Raw genomic sequence first — 20,016 nt, forward strand, 5'->3', positions numbered from 1 at the left:
ACGAGGAGTGTGGGAACCAGGCCTCACGTCCCCCTCCCCGCATCCCCCCCCTCCCCACTCCCCCTCTCTTCCTCCCTCCCCGACCCCCAATCTCCTCCCCTTCTTCCCTCTTCTCCCCCACTCCCTCCTCACTTCTCCCCACTCTTGCTGGCAAAACTCACTGTTGTTACTTTTCCCTCTCTCTCTTTCCCATGGTTTGAACAAGTTGATATGACAGCATCTGATGTTTACAACAGCTTCTCACAGACTTTCAAGGCCTTGCATCTGTCTTACCTTTAACCTTCGAGACAATCTGCTGAATGAAACTTTTCCAATTTGGCCAACCTTCCCAGCATGCTGCCTTGAACAGTCAGTTTAACCGTTCCTTTGTTGAAATAATATTTTTAACCAAACTCAGCTCCTTTAGCAGGTAATTAATAACTGGTGTTGAAAGTCCAAAATCCTTCAGTCGCCCCTCAATTGAGTGTGAGATCGAACAACTCACTTTAACCCATTCATTGAATCTGAATTGCACTCACCACAGATAAGTTTAAACATTGTTACAAGAAGTTTAATCAGCGTCACATTTACAAAAAAGTTCTTTCAAATACGAAAATGAGAAAGAAAAGTGTTACAATCATAACAAGTTGTATAATAACAAAAAGCAGAGACATGATTTTCACCCAAGGATGCTGTCCCACATTATAGACGACCTCCCTCCATTCATGATCCCCAGGGGTAGAGGTCCCCTTTTCAATGTCAGCATTACGTTGTTTCGAATGCACTGTCAGTCTATCAATATTAGGGGTTTTAAACTACAGAAGTAATCTAAGAAAGTGGTTTCCCTCATTACTTCTCAGTCTTAATCTTCTACAATCTCCCCCCACCCTCCTTTGTGTGATCCTGGGGCCTTATCTAAGGTCCTCATCCTGTGAGCATCACAGACCGATCTCCAGCCATTTGCTCTTCTAATCTAAGTTTCATTTGGTTATTATCACACATCATGATACAGACAAAGAAAATCATAATACATTGTACAGAAAACTACAGAAACTAGGCTCCCCCCAAATACTACCATATCATCAAGAAATCTTGGACTTCAAAGATCCTCCAGCTCTCCTTTTTACCATTATCCATCTTGTGGATAATTCTGGCTCAGTATTATTTCTCCCCGGCCCTCAGTTGTCCCAATTTCATCGTTAACTCGAAGGAACCCAACCCTGAATTTTGGAAATCCAAATTCTATGTCCGTCTTTACTTTAATTTCAATCCCTCTGATCGGGACCAGTGTGTTTAACACTATCCTGATTGTTTCATTAACTGGTCGGTTTCTCTATGGAGCATGTGTCAGTGCCTTGATTACCAAGTGTAAATCAGTAGTGATCCAGTATCTGTCCTCACTCTCCTGAGCACATTAACCATTTCATGTCGTGGTGTTGTCAACATGACTGAGCATGTCTGAGACCCGTCCTTCAGGGCATCTCCATCATGCATTCCACAGACTGGTTGCCTCACGTGCAAAATATCACATTTACACACACAGCTGTTTCCCAAAATCACACCGAACGTGACATCAAATACAAGCCATTCCTGTGCTTTCAGGCTATCTGATCAACAGACCGGGGGGTGTCTGGAGGTCTTTGCTTATCTCCCCCTGCGTGGTCCCGATCTCTCGGGTAGAGCCCAGGTTATAAAATATTCTTCTCACTGTTCAGTATAAGCAAGGACACAACCGTCTCCAAGAGAAAGCTATCAATTAACGATTGTTAACTCCCCTTTCCTGACTTTCACTGGATTGTGTATTGATTCCTGATTGATGCCCTTTGGGGGTTGTTCCCAGGTGATCTTTGTTTCTCACCGGTCACTCACACATCGTTTTCCTGACCCTTTGGTTTTTGGTTATCACAAAATGTCCCATTATCACCCATGACCACCTGGGACGCTGATTGTAGACTCCAATTGGTGGGGCAATTTTCCTGTTTGTGTCTCACACACTCAGTCACCTCAGTAACATCCCATAATATTCCCATTTCATGTTGGTTGTGAGCCCTGGAGGAACCTTACTGTCCAATAAACTAAAAATCACCACCCCATAAAACACAGATTAAAAGTTCCCAGTCTGGTCCAATGAATCAATACATTTGCTTAGTTTCGGACAGATGTGTTACCCCCCCTGGGCAGTCCCAGAAGCTCTCAGCGATGCCCAGGAGACCCCGGGGGTGAAATTAGTCTCTGGTGTTAGTGCAACACGGGCGATAGTGAATGGACAGCCCATTTTACACCCGCACCATTTTCTTTCCCACTGAAGTCAGTGTAACTCGGGCTGTCGATTCACCATCGCTGTTTGGAGCGACCGTCAAAGAACAATTTCAAACCCCAGACTCAGATTTTCACAGCAGCACTTTAAAGGGACCATGCCCTGTCACTACCATTCACTACTGAGATTAATACAGTCGTGCCCTGTCACTACCATTCACTACTGAGATTCATACGATCGTGCCCTGTCACTACCATTCACAACTGTGATTCATACAGTCGTGCCCTGTCACTACCATTCACTACTGTGATTAATACAGTCGTGCCCTGTCACTACCATTCACTACTGAGATTAATACAGTTATGCCCTGTCACTACCATTCACTCCTGAGATTAATACAGTCATGCCCTGTCACTACCATTCACTACTGAGATTAATACAGTCGTGCCTGCCACTATTCTGATTCACTCCTGTGATTAATACCACGACAATTCTGCAACTAAAGTGGTAAAATTCTACAACTGAAGGAGACAATTAATTGGAACGCTACGAATTACAAGCAAACTCACCAAAAGCAGCTATTTTGAGCTTTAGGGACCGACCCTGACAAAGAAAATCACAAAGGCCCCGGATCCTGACAAAGAGGGGCAGTGCTGGAAGTGACATAATTAGAGGGGGCGGAGCCAGGAGTGACATCATCAGAGGGGCAGATGGGGAGTGACATCATCAGAGGGGGACTCCTGGAAGTGACATCATCAGAGGGGCAGACCTGGAAGTGACATCATCAGAAGAGCAGTCCTGGAAGTGACATCATCAGAAGGGCAGACCTGGAAGTGACATCAGTCCCGAACAGGAAGTGACGTCACTGAGTCTCCGCTATCAGGATTAATTTAACAGTTTTCGGGATGTTTTTTTCCCACAATAAAATGCCGGAAACACGGGTTCAGTGAATGTGGTTTGAAATGTGTGTAAATGTGTCAGTGAGTCAGTGACCCGGTGAAATGACACAGTCCCGGCCTCGTAGTCCAACTGAACTCGGATCCGGCTCTTAGACGGGATCGATGGGAGGTCAGTGAACTGGGAATTGTGACCGGCTCCGAGAGAAACACCAAACAAAACAGAATAACTTAAACACCAGGATTTACTGCTGTTCCCGAGACCAGACTCTTCCCCCTCTCTCTCTGCGCTCCCACACACAATCCCTATTCTCCACTCTTTCCCATCAGTCTCCACATCCCAGGAATGGGATCCTGAGGAGAAACTCTGGGAGCAGAGGACTTGGGAATGGTCTTTAAACCTCTCTGGGTGAGGTGGGTAGGGCTGTTTCTGTTTAGTCCGTGTTACTGATCTCAGATCATCCGACAGAACCAAGTTCCAGTTTGCTGTCTTTGGATCCAGGCTCATCGCTGACCTTTGCCCTAGAGAGGAGAGAAGAGATTGGTCAGACAGGGTTATTCCACTCCCATCAATGATTGACAGCTGCAGGGTGGGAGTGTCAGTATTTCCCAGACACTGTCAGCCCCATATTACCTCTTAGACTGTGTTCATCCCCTGTTCAATAAATGGCCTTTGATCAGAATCCCTGTTAAATAGCAGTGTGTGGGTCCCAGTGCTGTACACTCAGTGCAAACACGGCAGTGGAGACACACAGTAGCAGTCAGTTTAATCACACAAGCCCCTGGCACTGTGCACACGTTCTCCCAGACACAATGCAGGGGATTCACCGGCACACAACACATCCCACAGATTCACAGTAACAGCCCCACAATCTCAGCACTGGCTGCACTGGGAACACACAGCTCACAGGAGTGTGTCCTGGGCTCTCTCCTTCCTGTTACTGTTCCATCCTGAATACAGGAGTGTGCCCTGGGCTCTCTCCCTCCTGTTACTGTCCCATCCTGAATACAGGAGTGTGCCCTGGGCTCTCTCCCTCCTGTTACTGTTCCATCCTGAATACAGGAGTGTGTCCTGGGCTCTCTCCCTCCTGTTACTGTCCCATCGTGAATACAGGAGTGTGCCCTGGGCTCTCTCCCTCCTGTTACTGTCCCATCCTGAATACAGGAGTGTGCCCTGGGCTCTCTCCCTCCTGTTACTGTTCCATCCTGAATACAGGAGTGTGCCCTGGGCTCTCTCCCTCCTATTACTGTTCCATCCTGAATACAGGAGTGTGCCCTGGGCTCTCTCCCTCCTGTTGCTGTCCCATCGTGAATACAGGAGTGTGTCCTGGGCTCTCTCCCTCCTGTTACTGTTCCATCCTGAATACAGGAGTGTGCCCTGGGCTCTCTCCCTCCTGTTGCTGTCCCATCGTGAATACAGGAGTGTGTCCTGGGCTCTCTCCCTCCTGTTACTGTTCCATCCTGAATACAGGAGTGTGCCCTGGGCCCTCTCCCTCCTGTTACTGTTCCATCCTGAATACAGGAGTGTGCCCTGGGCCTCTCCCTCCTGTTACTGTCCCATCCTGAATGCAGGAGTGTGCCCTGGACTCTCTCCCTCCTGTGACTGTCCCATCCTGAATACAGGAGTGTGCCCTGGGCCCTCTCCCTCCTGTTACTGTTCCATCCTGAATACAGGAGTGTGCCCTGGGCTCTCTCCCTCCTGTTACTGTCCCATCCTGAATACAGGAGTGTGCCCTGGGCTCTCTCCCTCCTGTTACTGTTCCATCCTGAATACAGGAGTGTGCCCTGGGCTCTCTCCCTCCTGTTACTGTCCCATCCTGAATACAGGAGTGTGTCCTGGGCCCTCTCCCTCCTGTTACTGTTCCATCCTGAATACAGGAGTGTGCCCTGGGCTCTCTCCCTCCTGTTACTGTTCCATCCTGAATACAGGAGTGCGCCCTGAGCTCTCTCCCTCCTGTTACTGTCCCATCCTGAATACAGGAGTGTGCCCTGGGCTCTCTCCCTCCTGTTACTGTCCCATCCAGAATACAGTAGTGAGCCCTGGGCTCTCTCCCTCCTGTTACTGTCCCATCCTGAATACAGGAGTGTGCCCTGGACTCTCTCCCTCCTGTTACTGTCCCATCCTGAATACAGGAGTGTGCCCTGGGCTCTCTCCCTCCTGTTACTGTTCCATCCTGAATACAGGAGTGTGCCCTGGGCTCTCTCCCTCCTGTTACTGTTCCATCCTGAATACAGGAGTGTGCCCTGAGCTCTCTCCCTCCTCTTACTGTCCCATCCTGAATACAGGAGTGTGCCCTGGGCTCTCTCCCTCCTGTTACTGTCCCATCCTGAATACAGTAGTGAGCCCTGGGCTCTCTCCCTCCTGTTACTGTCCCATCCTGAATACAGGAGTGTGCCCTGGGCTCTCTCCCTCCTGTTACTGTCCCATCCTGAATACAGGAGTGTGCCCTGGGCTCTCTCCCTCCTGTTACTGTCCCATCCTGAATACAGGAGTGTGCCCTGGACTCTCTCCCTCCTGTTACTGACCCATCCTGAATACAGGAGTGTGCCCTGGGCTCTCTCCCTCCTGTTGCTGTCCCATCGTGAATACAGGAGTGTGCCCTGGGCTCTCTCCCTCCTGTTGCTGTCCCATCGTGAATACAGGAGTGTGTCCTGGGCTCTCTCCCTCCTGTTACTGTCCCATCCTGAATACAGGAGTGTGCCCTGGGCCCTCTCCCTCCTGTTACTGTTCCATCCTGAATACAGGAGTGTGCCCTGGGCCCTCTCCCTCCTGTTACTGTCCCATCCTGAATGCAGGAGTGTGCCCTGGGCTCTCTCCCTCCTGTGACTGTCCCATCCTGAATACAGGAGTGTGCCCTGGGCCCTCTCCCTCCTGTTACTGTTCCATCCTGAATACAGGAGTGTGCCCTGGGCTCTCTCCCTCCTGTTACTGTCCCATCCTGAATACAGGAGTGTGCCCTGGGCTCTCTCCCTCCTGTTACTGTTCCATCCTGAATACAGGAGTGTGCCCTGGGCTCTCTCCCTCCTGTTACTGTCCCATCCTGAATACAGGAGTGTGTCCTGGGCCCTCTCCCTCCTGTTACTGTTCCATCCTGAATACAGGAGTGTGCCCTGTGCTCTCTCCCTCCTGTTACTGTTCCATCCTGAATACAGGAGTGTGCCCTGAGCTCTCTCCCTCCTGTTACTGTCCCATCCTGAATACAGGAGTGTGCCCTGGGCTCTCTCCCTCCTGTTACTGTTCCATCCTGAATACAGTAGTGAGCCCTGGACTCTCTCCCTCCTGTTACTGTCCCATCCTGAATACAGGAGTGTGCCCTGGGCTCTCTCCCTCCTGTTACTGTCCCATCCTGAATACAGGAGTGTGCCCTGGGCTCTCTCCCTCCTGTTACTGTCCCATCCTGAATACAGGAGTGTGCCCTGGGCTCTCCCCCTCCTGTTACTGTTCCATCCTGCTCACAGCTCTGATTAAAGTCTCCATTAATTTCCACACAGTAGTGAGGATTCTGTTGTCAATTGAGATGAATCTGATGTCCCTTCTGTACATTAAACTGTTGCTCCCTGTTCACTCTGAATTCACCAACACTCCCTCTCCCCCTGGGTCTGAGACTTGGACCAATTCCGAGCTGCGAGGAGGGAACAGGTGCAGGAACTCGACCCTCGAATCCCTCGCACTGAACCCTGACTGAAGAAACGTCACCGAGAAAGAAAGGGTTAACAAGGAACAGAAAGGGTTAAATAGAAACATAAAGGGTTAAATAGAAATTATGAACATTGTGATCCCCTGTGATATAAACACACCTTGGAATATTCCCGCTCTCCCCCCGATCCCTGTCGACTGCTCGATGACAATCCCTGGGACTGGGGCTACCCCTGTTGAGCTGATTCTGCCCCCTCCCCGGAGCACAGATACTGACAGCCCTGTGAGGGACAGTGTCCCTTTAAGAGACACTCTGATTGACAGTGTGTAACCCCGCCCCTACCTGACCCATGGCGGGTGAAGCTTTGGCCCATTGCAGTGAGGAATGTTTAAAGCAGGTGTCACTGGCGACTGAGGATTAATCTCAGGCTCCTGATCCACACACACAGGGACCTGAGATTAAAGTTCGGGGATATTCCCAGCTGTCTGAACACAACTAACCCGACCTGCTAACTGGCCATAACTAAGGTATATGGAGACCGGAACTGTACACAGTGCTCCAAGTGTGGTCTAACCAAGGTATATGGAGATCAGAACTGTGCACAGTGCTCCAAGTTTGGTCTAACCAAGGTATATGGAGACCAGAACTGTGCACAGTGCTCCAAGTGTGGTCTAACCAAGGTTTGATACAAGTTTAACATAACTTCCCCACTTCTCCATTCAGATGTCCTCAGTACACACCGCCTTCCTCCTCTTTCAGTCCAATCAGTATATTGATCGTAATCGCCTTGGAAATCTTATTTTAATGATTCAATAACAGTTTCTTCATGTCTCAGACAAGCCCAGCCAACGGCAATCATCTCTAACCTGAGGGCTTTAATCTAAGTGCCTCCTCACCTCTTGAAATTCTTAACCTTGACATCTCTCCTAAAGTGTGGTGCCCAGAATTGGAGAAAAGCTGCACGTTTTTCCTTATCATTCCCAATATGTCTGAGTGGTACTTTTCCGATCCATTCAGCCTCTTCTGGATAAGTTGAGATATTTTGGACAGGTTCAGGGTGAGCGCTGGAACATCTGGGTCTGTGACTCTCTGAGTCTCAGTCACTCTGTAATGAAAGAGGAGAGAATGTTTTTATCAGTGGGGACATTTCAGATCAGAAACCCAAAGGGGAACGAGTGATCAGTGCAACAACCTGCACCCCTTCTAATGCTCGTACTGACACCCCGCAGCAACCCATCCTGAGAATGGCAGAATCCCGGGATTTGCAGTCTCCCTGCATTCACACTGATCTCCACACGAGCAGTGGGATCCTGGTTTGCTGTCACTTCAGCTCAGTTTGTGATTTTCAAAGCCGTCTGTGTTCAGTCCAGTTTCTCTGCACTGGAGCCCTTATCTTTCCATTATTAATCATTATTATTATCCCGAGGGTCTCCAGTCTGTGCTTCCCCCTCTCTGCAGGAACACACTCACTACGATCATGTGAAGTGAGGAGAGGAGAAGGAACAGCCTCCCAGGGACCTGGGATCGGTGGGATTCCCTCACAGAGTGTCCAGTCACACTGACATTACTGGGACATTTCAGCACACACTCATTTCTCTGTTAGTGGATAGAATGAGCCAATCACAAGACATTTTACTGTCACTCTGACACTGGGACCTGCCCCTCTCCTCATTTCTCCATGGGCTGGTTGATAGAACAAGCCAATCACACAGCACTTACTGACCCAATGGAATAAAGCTGTCACTGACACACATGGAGCCTTCAGGAAGCCTCGGTTCGATACAGGTCACTGCAGGTTTCTCTCACTCTCAATTCCTGTCTAACAGGTTCCTGAGAAGCTCGACACACCGATGGAACAGCCCATCTCACTCCCATTTCCCACAGGCTGCCTGAGCCAAGAACCCCTCAAACTATAGTTAAACATCACTCAATATTCGCCCCATTTGAAAGCCCCTGATCTGGGGAGGTTTCCAAGCGGTGATTCTACTTTCACTCTTCTCCCAGATACAGGTGAAGGTTCCCTATCAGCAGCAGGTACTGTATGACTGAGAGGAACTTACCTGGAAAGGAGCTGCTTCGAGTTCTGTGAATAAAAAGAGGAGATCAAATCAGTCAATAGAATCATAGAATCTTACAGCACAGGAGGAGGCCATTCGGCCCATTGTGCCTGTGCCGGCTCTTTGAAAGAGCTGTCCAATTAGTCCCACTCCCCCTGCTCTTTCCACATAGGCCTGCAAATTTTTCCCCTTCAAGTATTTATCCAATTCCCTTTTGAAAGTTATTATTGAATCTGCTTCCACCGCCCTTTCAGGCAGCGCATTCCAGATCAGAACAACTCATTCTGTAAAAACAATTCTCCTCATGCTGCCTCTGGTGCTTCTACCAATTACCTTAAATCTGTGTCCTCTGGTTACCGACCCTCCTGCCAGTGGTAACAGTTTCTCCTTATTTACTGTATCGAAACCCTTCATGATTTGAACACCTCGATTAAATCTCCCCTCAACCTTCTCTGCTCTAAGGAGAACAATCCCAGTTTCTCCAGTCTCTCCACATAACTGAAGTCCCTCATCCCTGGTCCCATTCCAGTAAATCTCCTCTGCACCCTCTCTAAGGCCTTCACATCCTTCCTAAAGTGCGGTGCCCAGAATTGGACACAATACTCCAGCTGGGACCTAACCATGTGATTTATAAAGGTTTAGAATAACTTCCTTGCTTTTGTACTCCAAGCCTGTTTATAAAGCCCAGGATCCCGTATTCTTTTTTAACAGCTTGATCAAATTGTCCCGATCACCTTCAAAGATTTCTGTAGATGATCCCCCAGATCTCTCTGTTCCTGCACCCCCTTTAAAATTGGACCATTTCGTTTATATTGCCTCTCCTCATTTTTCCTTCCAAAATGCATCACTTCACACTTCTCTGTGTTAAATTGCATCTGCCATGTGTCCGCCCATTTCACCAGTCTGTCCATGTCCTCCTGAAGTCTGTTCCTATCCTCCTCACTGTTTACTACATTTCCAAGCTTTGTGTCAGCCACAAACATTGAAATTATGTTCCATATACCCAAGTCCAGGTCATTAATATATATCAAAAAGATCAGTGGTCCTAACACTGACCCCTGGGGAACACCACTGTATACTTCCTTCCAATCTGAAAAACAACCGTTCACCACTACTCTCTGCTTTCTGTCCCTGAGCCAATTTTGTATCCACGCTGCCACTGTCCCTTTAATCCCATGGGCATTAATTTTGCTAATAAGTCTTTTATGTGGGCTGCAGAAAAATGCAAAGTGATGCATTTTGGTAGGAAGAACGAGGAGAGGCAATATAAACTAGAGGGCACAACTCTAAAGGGTTACAGGAAGAGAGATCTGGGGGTTTATGTGCACAAATCATTGAAGGTGGCAGGGCAGGTTGAGAAAGTGGTTTGAAAAAGCATACGGGATCCTGGGCTTTACAAATAGAGGCACAGAGCACAAAAGTATGGAAGTCATGATGACCCTTTATGAAACACTGGTTCGACCACAACTGGAGTATTGTGTCCAGTTCTGGGCACCACACTTTAGGAAAGATGTGAAGGCCTTAGAGAGGGTGCAGAAGAGATTTACTAGAATGATTCCAGGGATGAGGGGCTTTAGTTACGTGGATAGACTGGAGAAGCTGGGGTTGTTCCCCTTGGAACAGAGATGGTTGCGAGGAGATTTGATAGAGGTATTCAAAATCATAAAGGGTCTAGACAGAGTAAATAGAGAGAAACTGTTCCCATTGGCGGAAGGGTCAAGAACCAGAGGACATAGATTTAAGGTGATTGGCAAAAGAACCAAAGGTGACATGAGGAAAAACCTTTTTACGCAGCAAGTGGTTAGGATCTGGAATGCACTGCCCGAGGGGATGGTGGAGGCAGATTCAATCATGGCCTTCAAAAGGGAACTGGATAAGTACTTGAAAGGAAAAAATTTGCAGGGCTACAGGGAAAGGGTGGGGGAGTGGGACGAGCTGGATTGCTCTTGCATCGAGCTGGCACGGACTCGATGGGCTGAATGGCCTCCTTCCGTGCTGAAACCTTTCTACGAATCGATGATTCTATGATTTATCATATGTCTTCTGAAAGTCCATATACACAACATCAACTGCACAACCCTCATCAGATCTCTCATTATTTTTAAATCATAGAATCATAGTATGATACAGGACAGAAGGAGGCCATTCAGCCCGTCATGTCAGTGCCGGCTCTTTGGTAGAGCTATCAAATTAGCCTGACTCCCCCGCTCTTTCCCCATAGCCCTGTAAATTTTACCCCTCCAAGTATTTATCCAATTCCCTTTTGAAAGTTATTATTGAATCTGCTTCCACCGCCCTTTCAGGCAGCACATTCCAGATCATAACAACTCGCTGTGTAAAAAGAATTCTCCTCTTCTCACCTGATTCTTTTCCGATCATCTTAAATACAGAACTTTATAAGACCATAAGAGATAGGAGCAGGAGTCGGCCATTCGGCCCCTTGAACCTGCTCCGCCATTTAATGAGATCATGGCTGATCTGATTTTTACCTCAACTCCACTTTCCCGCCCTTTCCCCATACCCTTTGACTCCCTTGCTGATCAAAATTTGTCCAACTCAGCCTTGAATGTATTCAATGACTCAGCCTCCACAGCTTTTTGGGGTAAAGAATTCCAAAGATTCACGACCCTCTGGGAGAAGAAATTCCTCCTCATTTCCGTCTTAAACGGGCGACCCCTTATTCTGAGACCAAGCCCCCTAGTTTTAGATTCCCCCATGAGGGGTAACATCCTCTCAGCATCTACCCTATCGAGTCCCCTCAGAATCTTGTATGTTTCAATAAGATCTCCTCTCATTCTTCTAAACTCCAATGAGTATAAACCCAACCTGATCAATCTTTCCTCATAAGACAAACCTTCCATACCTGGAATCAAACTAGTGAACCTTCTCTGAACTGCCTCCAATGCAAATATGTCTTTCCTTAAATAAGGGCACCAGAACTGTACGCAGTACTCCAGGTGTGGTCTCACCAGCACCCTGTACAGTTGTAGCATGACTCCCCTGCTTTGATATTCCATCCCCCGAGAAATAAAGGCCAACCTTCTGCCACTGGAAACAGTTTCTCCTCATTTACTCTGTCAAAACCCTTCATGATTTTGAACACCTCTATTAAATCTCCTGTTAAACTTCTCTGCTCGAAGGAGAACAATCTCAGCTTCTCCAATCTCTCCACATAACTGAAGTCCCTCATCCCTGGTCCCATTCCAGTAAATCTCCTCTGCACCCTCTCAAAGGCCTGGACATCCTTCCTAAAGTGCGGTGCCCAGAATTGGACACAATACTCCAGCTGGGGCCTAACCGGTGATTTATAAAGGTTTAGAATAACTTCTTTGCTTTTGTAATCTATGCCTCTGTTTATAAAGCCAAGGATCCTGGGTACTTTTTTAACAGCCTCCTCACCTTGTCCTGCCACCTTCAAAGATTTGTGTACGTACACCCCCAGGTCTCTCTGTTCCTGCACCCTCTTTAAAATTGTACCATTTAGTTTATTTTGCCTCTCCTCATTCTTCCCACCAAAATACATCACTTCACACTTCTTTGCATTAAATTGCATCTGCCATGTTTCTGCCCATTTCACCAGTCTGTCTCTGTCCTCCTGAAGTCTGTTACTATCCTTCACATCGTTTACTACATTTCCAAGTTTTGTGCCATCTGCAAACTTTGAAATTATACCCTCTGCACCCAAGTCCAGGTCATTAATATATATCAAAAAGAGCAATGGTCCTAATACTGAGCCCTGGGGAACACCACTGTAAACTTCCCTCCAGTCTGAAAAACAACCGTTCACCACTACTCTCTGCTTTCTGTCTCTGAGCATATTTCGTGTCCATGCTGCCACTGTCCCTTTAATCCCATGGGCTTCAATTTTGCTGACAAGTTTTCATCGAAGAATTCAATCAAGTTATTCAGACACGATTTGCCTTTAATAAATCTGTGTTGTCTGTTGTTTATTATCCCATTTTCTTCCAAGTGACAATTAATTTTGTCTCGGATTATTGTCTCTTGAAATTTCCCCACCATCGACGTTAGGCTGATTGGCCTGTAGTTGCCGGGTTTATCCCTCTCCCCTTTTTTGAACAGAGGTGTAACATTTGCAATCCTCCAGTCCTCTGGCAACATTCCCATATCCAAGGAGGATTGGAATATTGTGGCCAGAGCCTCCACTATTTCCACCCTTACTTCCCTCAGCAAACTAGGATGCATCCCACCCGGACCAGGTGACTTTTCCACTTTGAGCGCTGCCAACCCTTTTAGTACTTCCTCTTTATCTATTTTAATCCTCTCCAGTTTCTCTACCCCCTCGTCCTTTACTGGAAGATTGGCAGCATCCTCTTCTTTAGTGAAGACCGATGCAAAGTATTCATTTCGTACCTCAGTCATTCCCTCTGCCTCCACAAGAAGATTTCCTTTTTAAGAACATAAGAAGTAGGAACAGGAGTCGGCCAGTCGGCCATTCGGCCCCTCGAACCTGCTCCGCCATTCAATCAGATCATGGCTGATCTTCGACCTCAACTCCACTTTCCCGCCCGATCCCCATATCCCTTGATTCCCCAAGAGTCCAAAAATCTATCCATCTCATCCTTGAATATGTTCAATGACTGAGCATCCACAGCCCTCAGGGGTAGAGAATTCCAAAGATTCACAACACTCTAAGTGAAGAAATTTTACCTCATCTTGGTCCTAAATGGGCTAATTTCTCCTTATCTTGAGACTATGCCCTCCAGTTCTAGACTCTCAGCATCTACCCTGTCGAGCCTCTCAGAATCTTATATGTTTGAATGAGATCATCTCTCATTCTTCTAAAATCCACTGACTATAAACTCATTCTACTCAATCGCTCCTCATAAGACAACCCTCTGACCCCAGGAATCAATCTGGTGAACCTTTGTTGAACAACTGTAACCTTCCTTTGGTACGGAGACCAAAACTGTACATAATTAGTCTCTCACCTTTTAAAAAATATTCTGCTTTCCTATTCTTCCTGCCAAAGTGGATAATTTCACATTTCCCCACATTATACTCCACCTGCCACCGTCTCGCCCATTCACTTAACCTGTCTATATCCATTTGCAGCCTCTTTGCATCCTCCTCACAGCTTACTTTCCCACCGATCTTTGTATTGTCAGCAAACTTGGATACATTACACTCGGTCCACTAATCTAATCATTGATATAGACTGTAAACAGCTGAGGCCCAAGCACTGATCCTTGCGGCACCCCACTAGTTATAACCTGTCAGCCCGAAAATGACCCGTTTATTCCTACTCTCTGTTTTCTGTCCGTCAAGCAATCCTCAATCCATGCTAATATATTACCCCCAATCACATGAGCCCTAATCTTCTGTGGCACCTTATCAAATGCCTTTTGAAAATCCCAATATACTACATCTACCAGTTCCCCCATATCTACCCTGCTAGTTACACCCATTAAAAGCTCTAATAGATTTGTCAAACACAAGTTCCCTTTCAAAAACCGTGCTGACTCTGCCTAATCATATTACGATTTTCTAAGTGCCCTGTTACTACGTCCTTAATAATAGATTCTAGGATTTTCTCTCCCACTGATGTCAGGCTAACTGGCCTATAGGTCCCTGTTTTCTCTCTCTTCTATCTTGAATACGGGGTTACATTTGCTACCTTCCAATCAACAGGTACCATTCTAGAATCTAGGGAATTCTGGAAGATCAAAACCAATGCATCCACTACCTCAGCAGTCACCTCTTTCAAAACCCTACGATGAGGGGGTGACTAGGCGTGTGGATGAGGGTAACGCAGTGGATGTGGTATACATGGATTTCAGTAAGGCCTTCGATAAAGTCCCGCACAGGAGACTGGTCAAGAAGGTACGAGCCCATGGAGTCCAGGGTGCCTTGGCACTTTGGATACAAAACTGGCTTAGTGGCAGAAGGCAGAGGGTGATGGTCGAAGGTTGTTTTTGTGACTGGAAGCCTGTGGCCAGTGGGGTACCACAGGGATCTGTGCTGGGGCCCTTGCTGTTTGTGGTCTACATTAACGACTTGGATATGAATGTAAAAGGTATGATCAGTAAGTTCGCTGATGATACAAAAATTGGTAGGGTGGTAAATAGCGAGGAGGATAGCCTCAGTCTGCAGGACGATATAGATGGGTTGGTCAGATGGGCGGAACAGTGGCAAATGGAATTTAACCCGGAAAAGTGCGAGGTGATGCACTTTGGAGGGACTAACAAGGCAAGGGAATACACAATGAATGGGAGGACCCTAGGCAAGACAGAGGGTCAGAGGGATCTTGGTGTGCAAGTTCACAGATCCCTGAAGGCGGCGGAACAGGTAGATAAGGTGGTAAAGAAGGCATATGGGATACTTGCCTTTATTAGCCGAGACATAGAATATAAGAGCAAGGAGGTTATGATGGAGCTGTATAAAACACTGGTTAGGCCACAGCTGGAGCACTGTGTGCAGTTCTGGTCGCCGCACTACAGGAAGGATGTGATCGCTTTGGAGAGGGTGCAGAGGAGATTCACCAGGATGTTACCAGGGCTGGAGCGCTTCAGCTATGAAGAGAGACTGGGAAGATTGGGTTTGTTTTCCTTGGAGCAGAGGAGGCTGAGGGGGGACATGATTGAGGTGTACAAAATTATGAGGGGCACAGATAGGATGGATACTAAGGAGCTTTTTCCCTTCGTTGAGGGTATTATAACAAGGGGGCATAGATTCAAGGTAAAAGGCGGGAGGTTTAGAGGGGATTTGAGAAAGAACTTTTTCACCCAGAGGGTGGTTGGAGTCTGGAACTCACTGTCTGAAAGGGTTGTGGAGGCAGGAACCCTCACAACATTCAAGAAGCATTTGGATGAGCACTTGAAATGCCATAGCATACAAGGCTATGGACCAAATGCTGGGATATGGGATTAGATCAGACTGGGCTTGATGGCCGGCGCGGACACGATGGGCCGAAGGGCCTCTATCCGTGCTGTATAACTCTATGACTCTAACTCTATGACTCTATGATGTAGGCCATCAGGTCCAGGGGATTCGTCAGCTTTTAGTCCCATTAATTTCTCCAGTGCTTTTTCTTTACCAATCATAATTACTTTAAGTTCCTCACTCTCATTAGACCCTTGGTTCCCCACTATTTCTGGTATGTTTTTGTCTCTTCAACCGTGAGGACAGATACAAAATATTAGTTTAACGTCTCTGCCATTTCCTTAATCCCCATTATAATTTCTCCTGTCTCTGCCTCGAAGTGACCTATGTTTACTTTAACTAATCTCTTCCTTGTTACACACCTGTAGAAGCTCTTACAATCTGTTTTTATATTTCTTGCTAGTTTACTCTCATATTCAATTTTCTCCCTCTGCATCAATTTCTTGGTCATCCCTTGTTGATTTCTAAAACCCTCCAAATCCTCAGGCTTACTGCTCTTTTTGGTAACATTGTAAGTCTCTTCTAATCTAATACCATCCTTAACTTCTCCAGATAGCCACGGTTGGATCACTTTTCCTGTGGAGTTTTATGGTCCTTCATCGGCCCCACCTTTCCTTTAACCACCCTTTTACACTTTGTAAGTCTCTAAAAGACTTTATGTTACCCGCTAATCTTTTCTCATACATTATCTTTGCCCCTTTCATTTCCTTTTTCAGTTCTCCTCTGCACTCTCTGTATTCTGTTTGATTCTCTACTGTGATTACTGTCTATTATGAACCTGACATTTATCATAAGCCTCCTTTTTATGTTTCATTTTAATCTCTATTTCTTCAATCATCCAGGGAGCTCTAGCTCTGGATGCCCTTCCTTTCCCCCTCACAGGAATGTCTCTAGTCTGTAGCCGAACTATCTCCTCTTTGAAGGCCTCCCATTGCTCATTTACTGCTTTACCTGCCAACCTTTGTTTCCAACCCACCTGGGCCAGATCCCTTTTCAACTCACAGAAATTAGCCCTCCTCCAGTTGTGTATTTTTACATTTGATTGTTTCTTGTCCTTCTCCATTACTTTCTAAACCTAATGATATTGTGATCACTGTTTCCCAAATGCTCCCCCACTGAAACATGCTCCACTTGCCCCACTTCATTCCCCAGAACTAGATCCAGCACTGCTTCCTTCCTCGTTGGGCTGGAAACATATTGAAGAAAGTTCTCCTGAACACATTTGGGGAATTCCTCCCCCTCTTTGCCCTTTACTCTGTTTTTTCCCAGTCTATATTCGGATAATTGAACTGCCCCATTATCACTATTCGATTGTTTATGCAACAAACAAATCAAAACCCAATGAAACCAAACCGTGAATTTGGGATTGAGAGTAAAGAGTTCAGTGTATAACAGTAGGTGGGGCCAGTCACAGGAATGGGGAATAATCCAACATTTCACTGCACTCCATCCTGGGGCAGCACCAACACTCCTGGGGCAGGGCTGAGGGGGCAGCACCAACACTCCTGGGGCAGGGCTGAGGGGGCAGCACCAACACTCCTGGGGCAGGGCTGAGGGGGCAGCACCAACACTCCCGGGGCAGGGCTGAGGGGGCAGCACCAACACTCCTGGGGCAGGGCTGAGGGGGCAGCACCAACACTCCCGGGGCAGGGCTGAGGGGGCAGCACCAACACTCCTGGGGCAGGGCTGAGGGGGCAGCACCATTGCTGGGCCCCACCAACAATCTTCAAACAATTCAGCCCTCTCACCAGCCTCACAGAAACGCCCCATTCCCCAGACATGACCCTGTTTATATTGAAGATGTACCTGAATAAAGGAGAGAGGGTCCCTCTGTTCCAGACTCTGGTATTCTCCATCTATTAATGTCATCTGTTCCATCCTCTTGTTTAATGCTTCAGAACAGCTTCTAATCTGTGAGAGAGCTCGGAGCCCCTCCTCATCGATCAGTTTCAGTGCGTATTCTTCATCTTCTTCCAGCTGTCTCCTCCAGTCAGAGTAGCTCTTCGATAGCTTTCCTTTCAGCTCATTGATTCGTGTCTGAAACCCAAACCAACTCTCATTACAAACGGCCCTTCCACACAGCTCTTACCCTGAGCACACGGCACTTTCCAGGGATGGGACAGTTTGTTTCGATCACTACTCGATCACCCGTTAAAGATAGACAAGCAGTGGGGGGGTGTCTACTGGGAGAGAAAACAGAGTTTAACGAGTGTTGCCTTGAGCCTTGAGTTTAAAAGAAAGAGCACTGTATTTGGACTGTGTATGGCACTGCCACCTGGTCCATCCACACCTGGAGTGATGGGTCCAGTTTTGGTGCCCACACCTGGTGAAGGAGATCAAGACTCTGGAGAGGACGGTGGCCAGAATGACACGTAGTCTGATGGATTTAATTCTGAGGATCGTCTCCAAGAGGGAGGGTCATTTAGAGAAAGGCCGAGTGGGACATGATTGAGGTTTTCAAAATGATCGAGGGATTATTGACTCACTGGTTGGGTGAGGTATTGAGATGGATCGGGATGGTAGGACCAGAGGGTCTGTGTATAAAATCCATAGGCACAGAGTTAGGTTAGACACCAGAGTCCTCGATCTCTGGAACAGACTCCATGAACATGTGGGGGGTTTGGAGTCACTCCCACCCTTTAAAAGGGAGCTGGGGAGGAATTTCCCAGAGTTTGTCCTGAATTGGCTGCAGATTCCAGAGTAAATCCAGTCCCACTTTTCCCTACCTTTATTTCAGCTTCTGATCTCTCCAAGTCTCGCTGTTTGCTGGAACAATTCTGCTGGATTCCCCGAAGCCTCTCGATTTCTCTCTCCAATTCTTCCTGTAAAGGCAATTGGAAAGTTTTCAAAAGGGATTCAAACTGGGATTTAAAGGGGAAATGATTCCGTTCCAGGAGTGACCCCACTGGGTGTGGATAGAAAGTGGTTTGGGGGATTCTCAGTGTCTGGGCCCTGAGCAGAAATATTCCCTTCTGTGGCTCTCAGTAAAGAGGCGCTCCCTGCCCTGTATAAACTGAGTGACCACACACACCGGCTTCTTTTCACACTGACACACCGTGTGCTGCATTTTCACACGGACTCAGCTCCTCCATTTCCAGGAATCAGCCGAGGGGAAAGGGAGACAGACTCAGTCACACCAGCATTTCTCAAACACCAATTCCCTCTTGTTGTGAGAAACAGTTTCTCCCCCCAGCCCCTGAGTCACCCCCCGTGGGTGTCCCTCACTCCCCCCACCGGTGATGGTCCTCTCCCTGATGGTCAGATGGCAGAATACCCCAGCGTTACACAGGGCTCCAACATGCTCTGCTCTACAGCCCTATGCCATGGAGTGCCAGTTCTCACAGGTGCCCACACTGTGAATTACTGAGCTCCACAATGCCCTCACCAGGAGGGGCTGAGTGTGGGTGAGGGGCAGTCACCCTGGGTCACTCTCACACCCCTCCCAGTGCCCACCCTGTTCTCTCAGACAGACCAAGAGAAGGGGGAGGGAGCAAATCTGACTGATATGAAACAAATAGCCGTAAACCCAGGGCAGCAAGAAAACACTGGGCTAAATCAGCACTGTCTGTAATCAGTTCGAATTAATGTTCGTTATTAACAGGAAAACCCTCCATCACTGTATTTAATATCAGGAATTGTGTCACTCACCTTAATTGCAGCTCGTGCCTGATCGAGGCTCAGCAGTGTGTGGGATTGATGTTTCCCTGTTATTATACAGGAAGCACACACACACTCTGCATCATCTTTACAGTAGTATTCAAAGACCTTCTTATGGTCAAGGCACTGTCTCTCTGTAAGATCAGCCGTAGGCTCGATTAGGGTATGATCTTTGTAGGCCTCTTTCATTAAATGTGGTTTTAAATGACGGGAGCAAAAGGAAGCTTCACATTTCAGACACGTCTTCACAGCCAGGGTTGGAGTCTCATCACAGTACTCACACATGACACGGCCTGAATCAGCAGGAGGCTGTGAGCGATTGTATTTCTCCACGATATTACACAGCGTGAAGTTTCTCTCCAGACTGGGCCTGGGGTTGAATTTCCGGCGACACTGAGGACACTCAAACCCTCCTGGGCCTGCTGTCTGGGCCCAAACTCCCTCAATACATTTCAAACAGAAACTGTGCAGACAGGGTAATATCACCGGGTCCTGGTACACCTGGAGACACACAGCACAGGTTAATTCATCCTCGAAAGCTCCGGGCTCCATTCCTGCAGCACCTGAAAGAGTTTTCACACAGCACAGAGAGAGAGAGAGAGAGAGGAACCAGAGCAGGAAGTGAAATTCTC

At 47.5% G+C, this 20,016-nt stretch overlaps 1 protein-coding gene across 1 annotated transcript; it reads right to left on the reverse strand.

Moving 5' to 3' along the window:
• Nucleotides 1-528: 528 nt before the first annotated feature.
• On the reverse strand, nt 529-20,016 carry LOC137309136 (E3 ubiquitin/ISG15 ligase TRIM25-like). Its single transcript, XM_067977432.1, has 6 exons — nt 19,376-20,016; nt 18,454-18,549; nt 17,534-17,764; nt 8,831-8,853; nt 7,667-7,875; nt 529-3,654 (listed from the first exon to the last, which is right to left on the reverse strand). Exons 1-6 carry the CDS (start codon nt 19,934-19,936, stop codon nt 3,122-3,124), a joined length of 1,653 nt encoding a protein of 550 aa, XP_067833533.1. The 5' UTR covers nt 19,937-20,016; the 3' UTR covers nt 529-3,121.

The sequence above is a fragment of the Heptranchias perlo genome, unplaced genomic scaffold, assembly GCF_035084215.1.
Source record: "Heptranchias perlo isolate sHepPer1 unplaced genomic scaffold, sHepPer1.hap1 HAP1_SCAFFOLD_148, whole genome shotgun sequence".
Taxonomy (NCBI): domain Eukaryota; kingdom Metazoa; phylum Chordata; class Chondrichthyes; order Hexanchiformes; family Hexanchidae; genus Heptranchias; species Heptranchias perlo.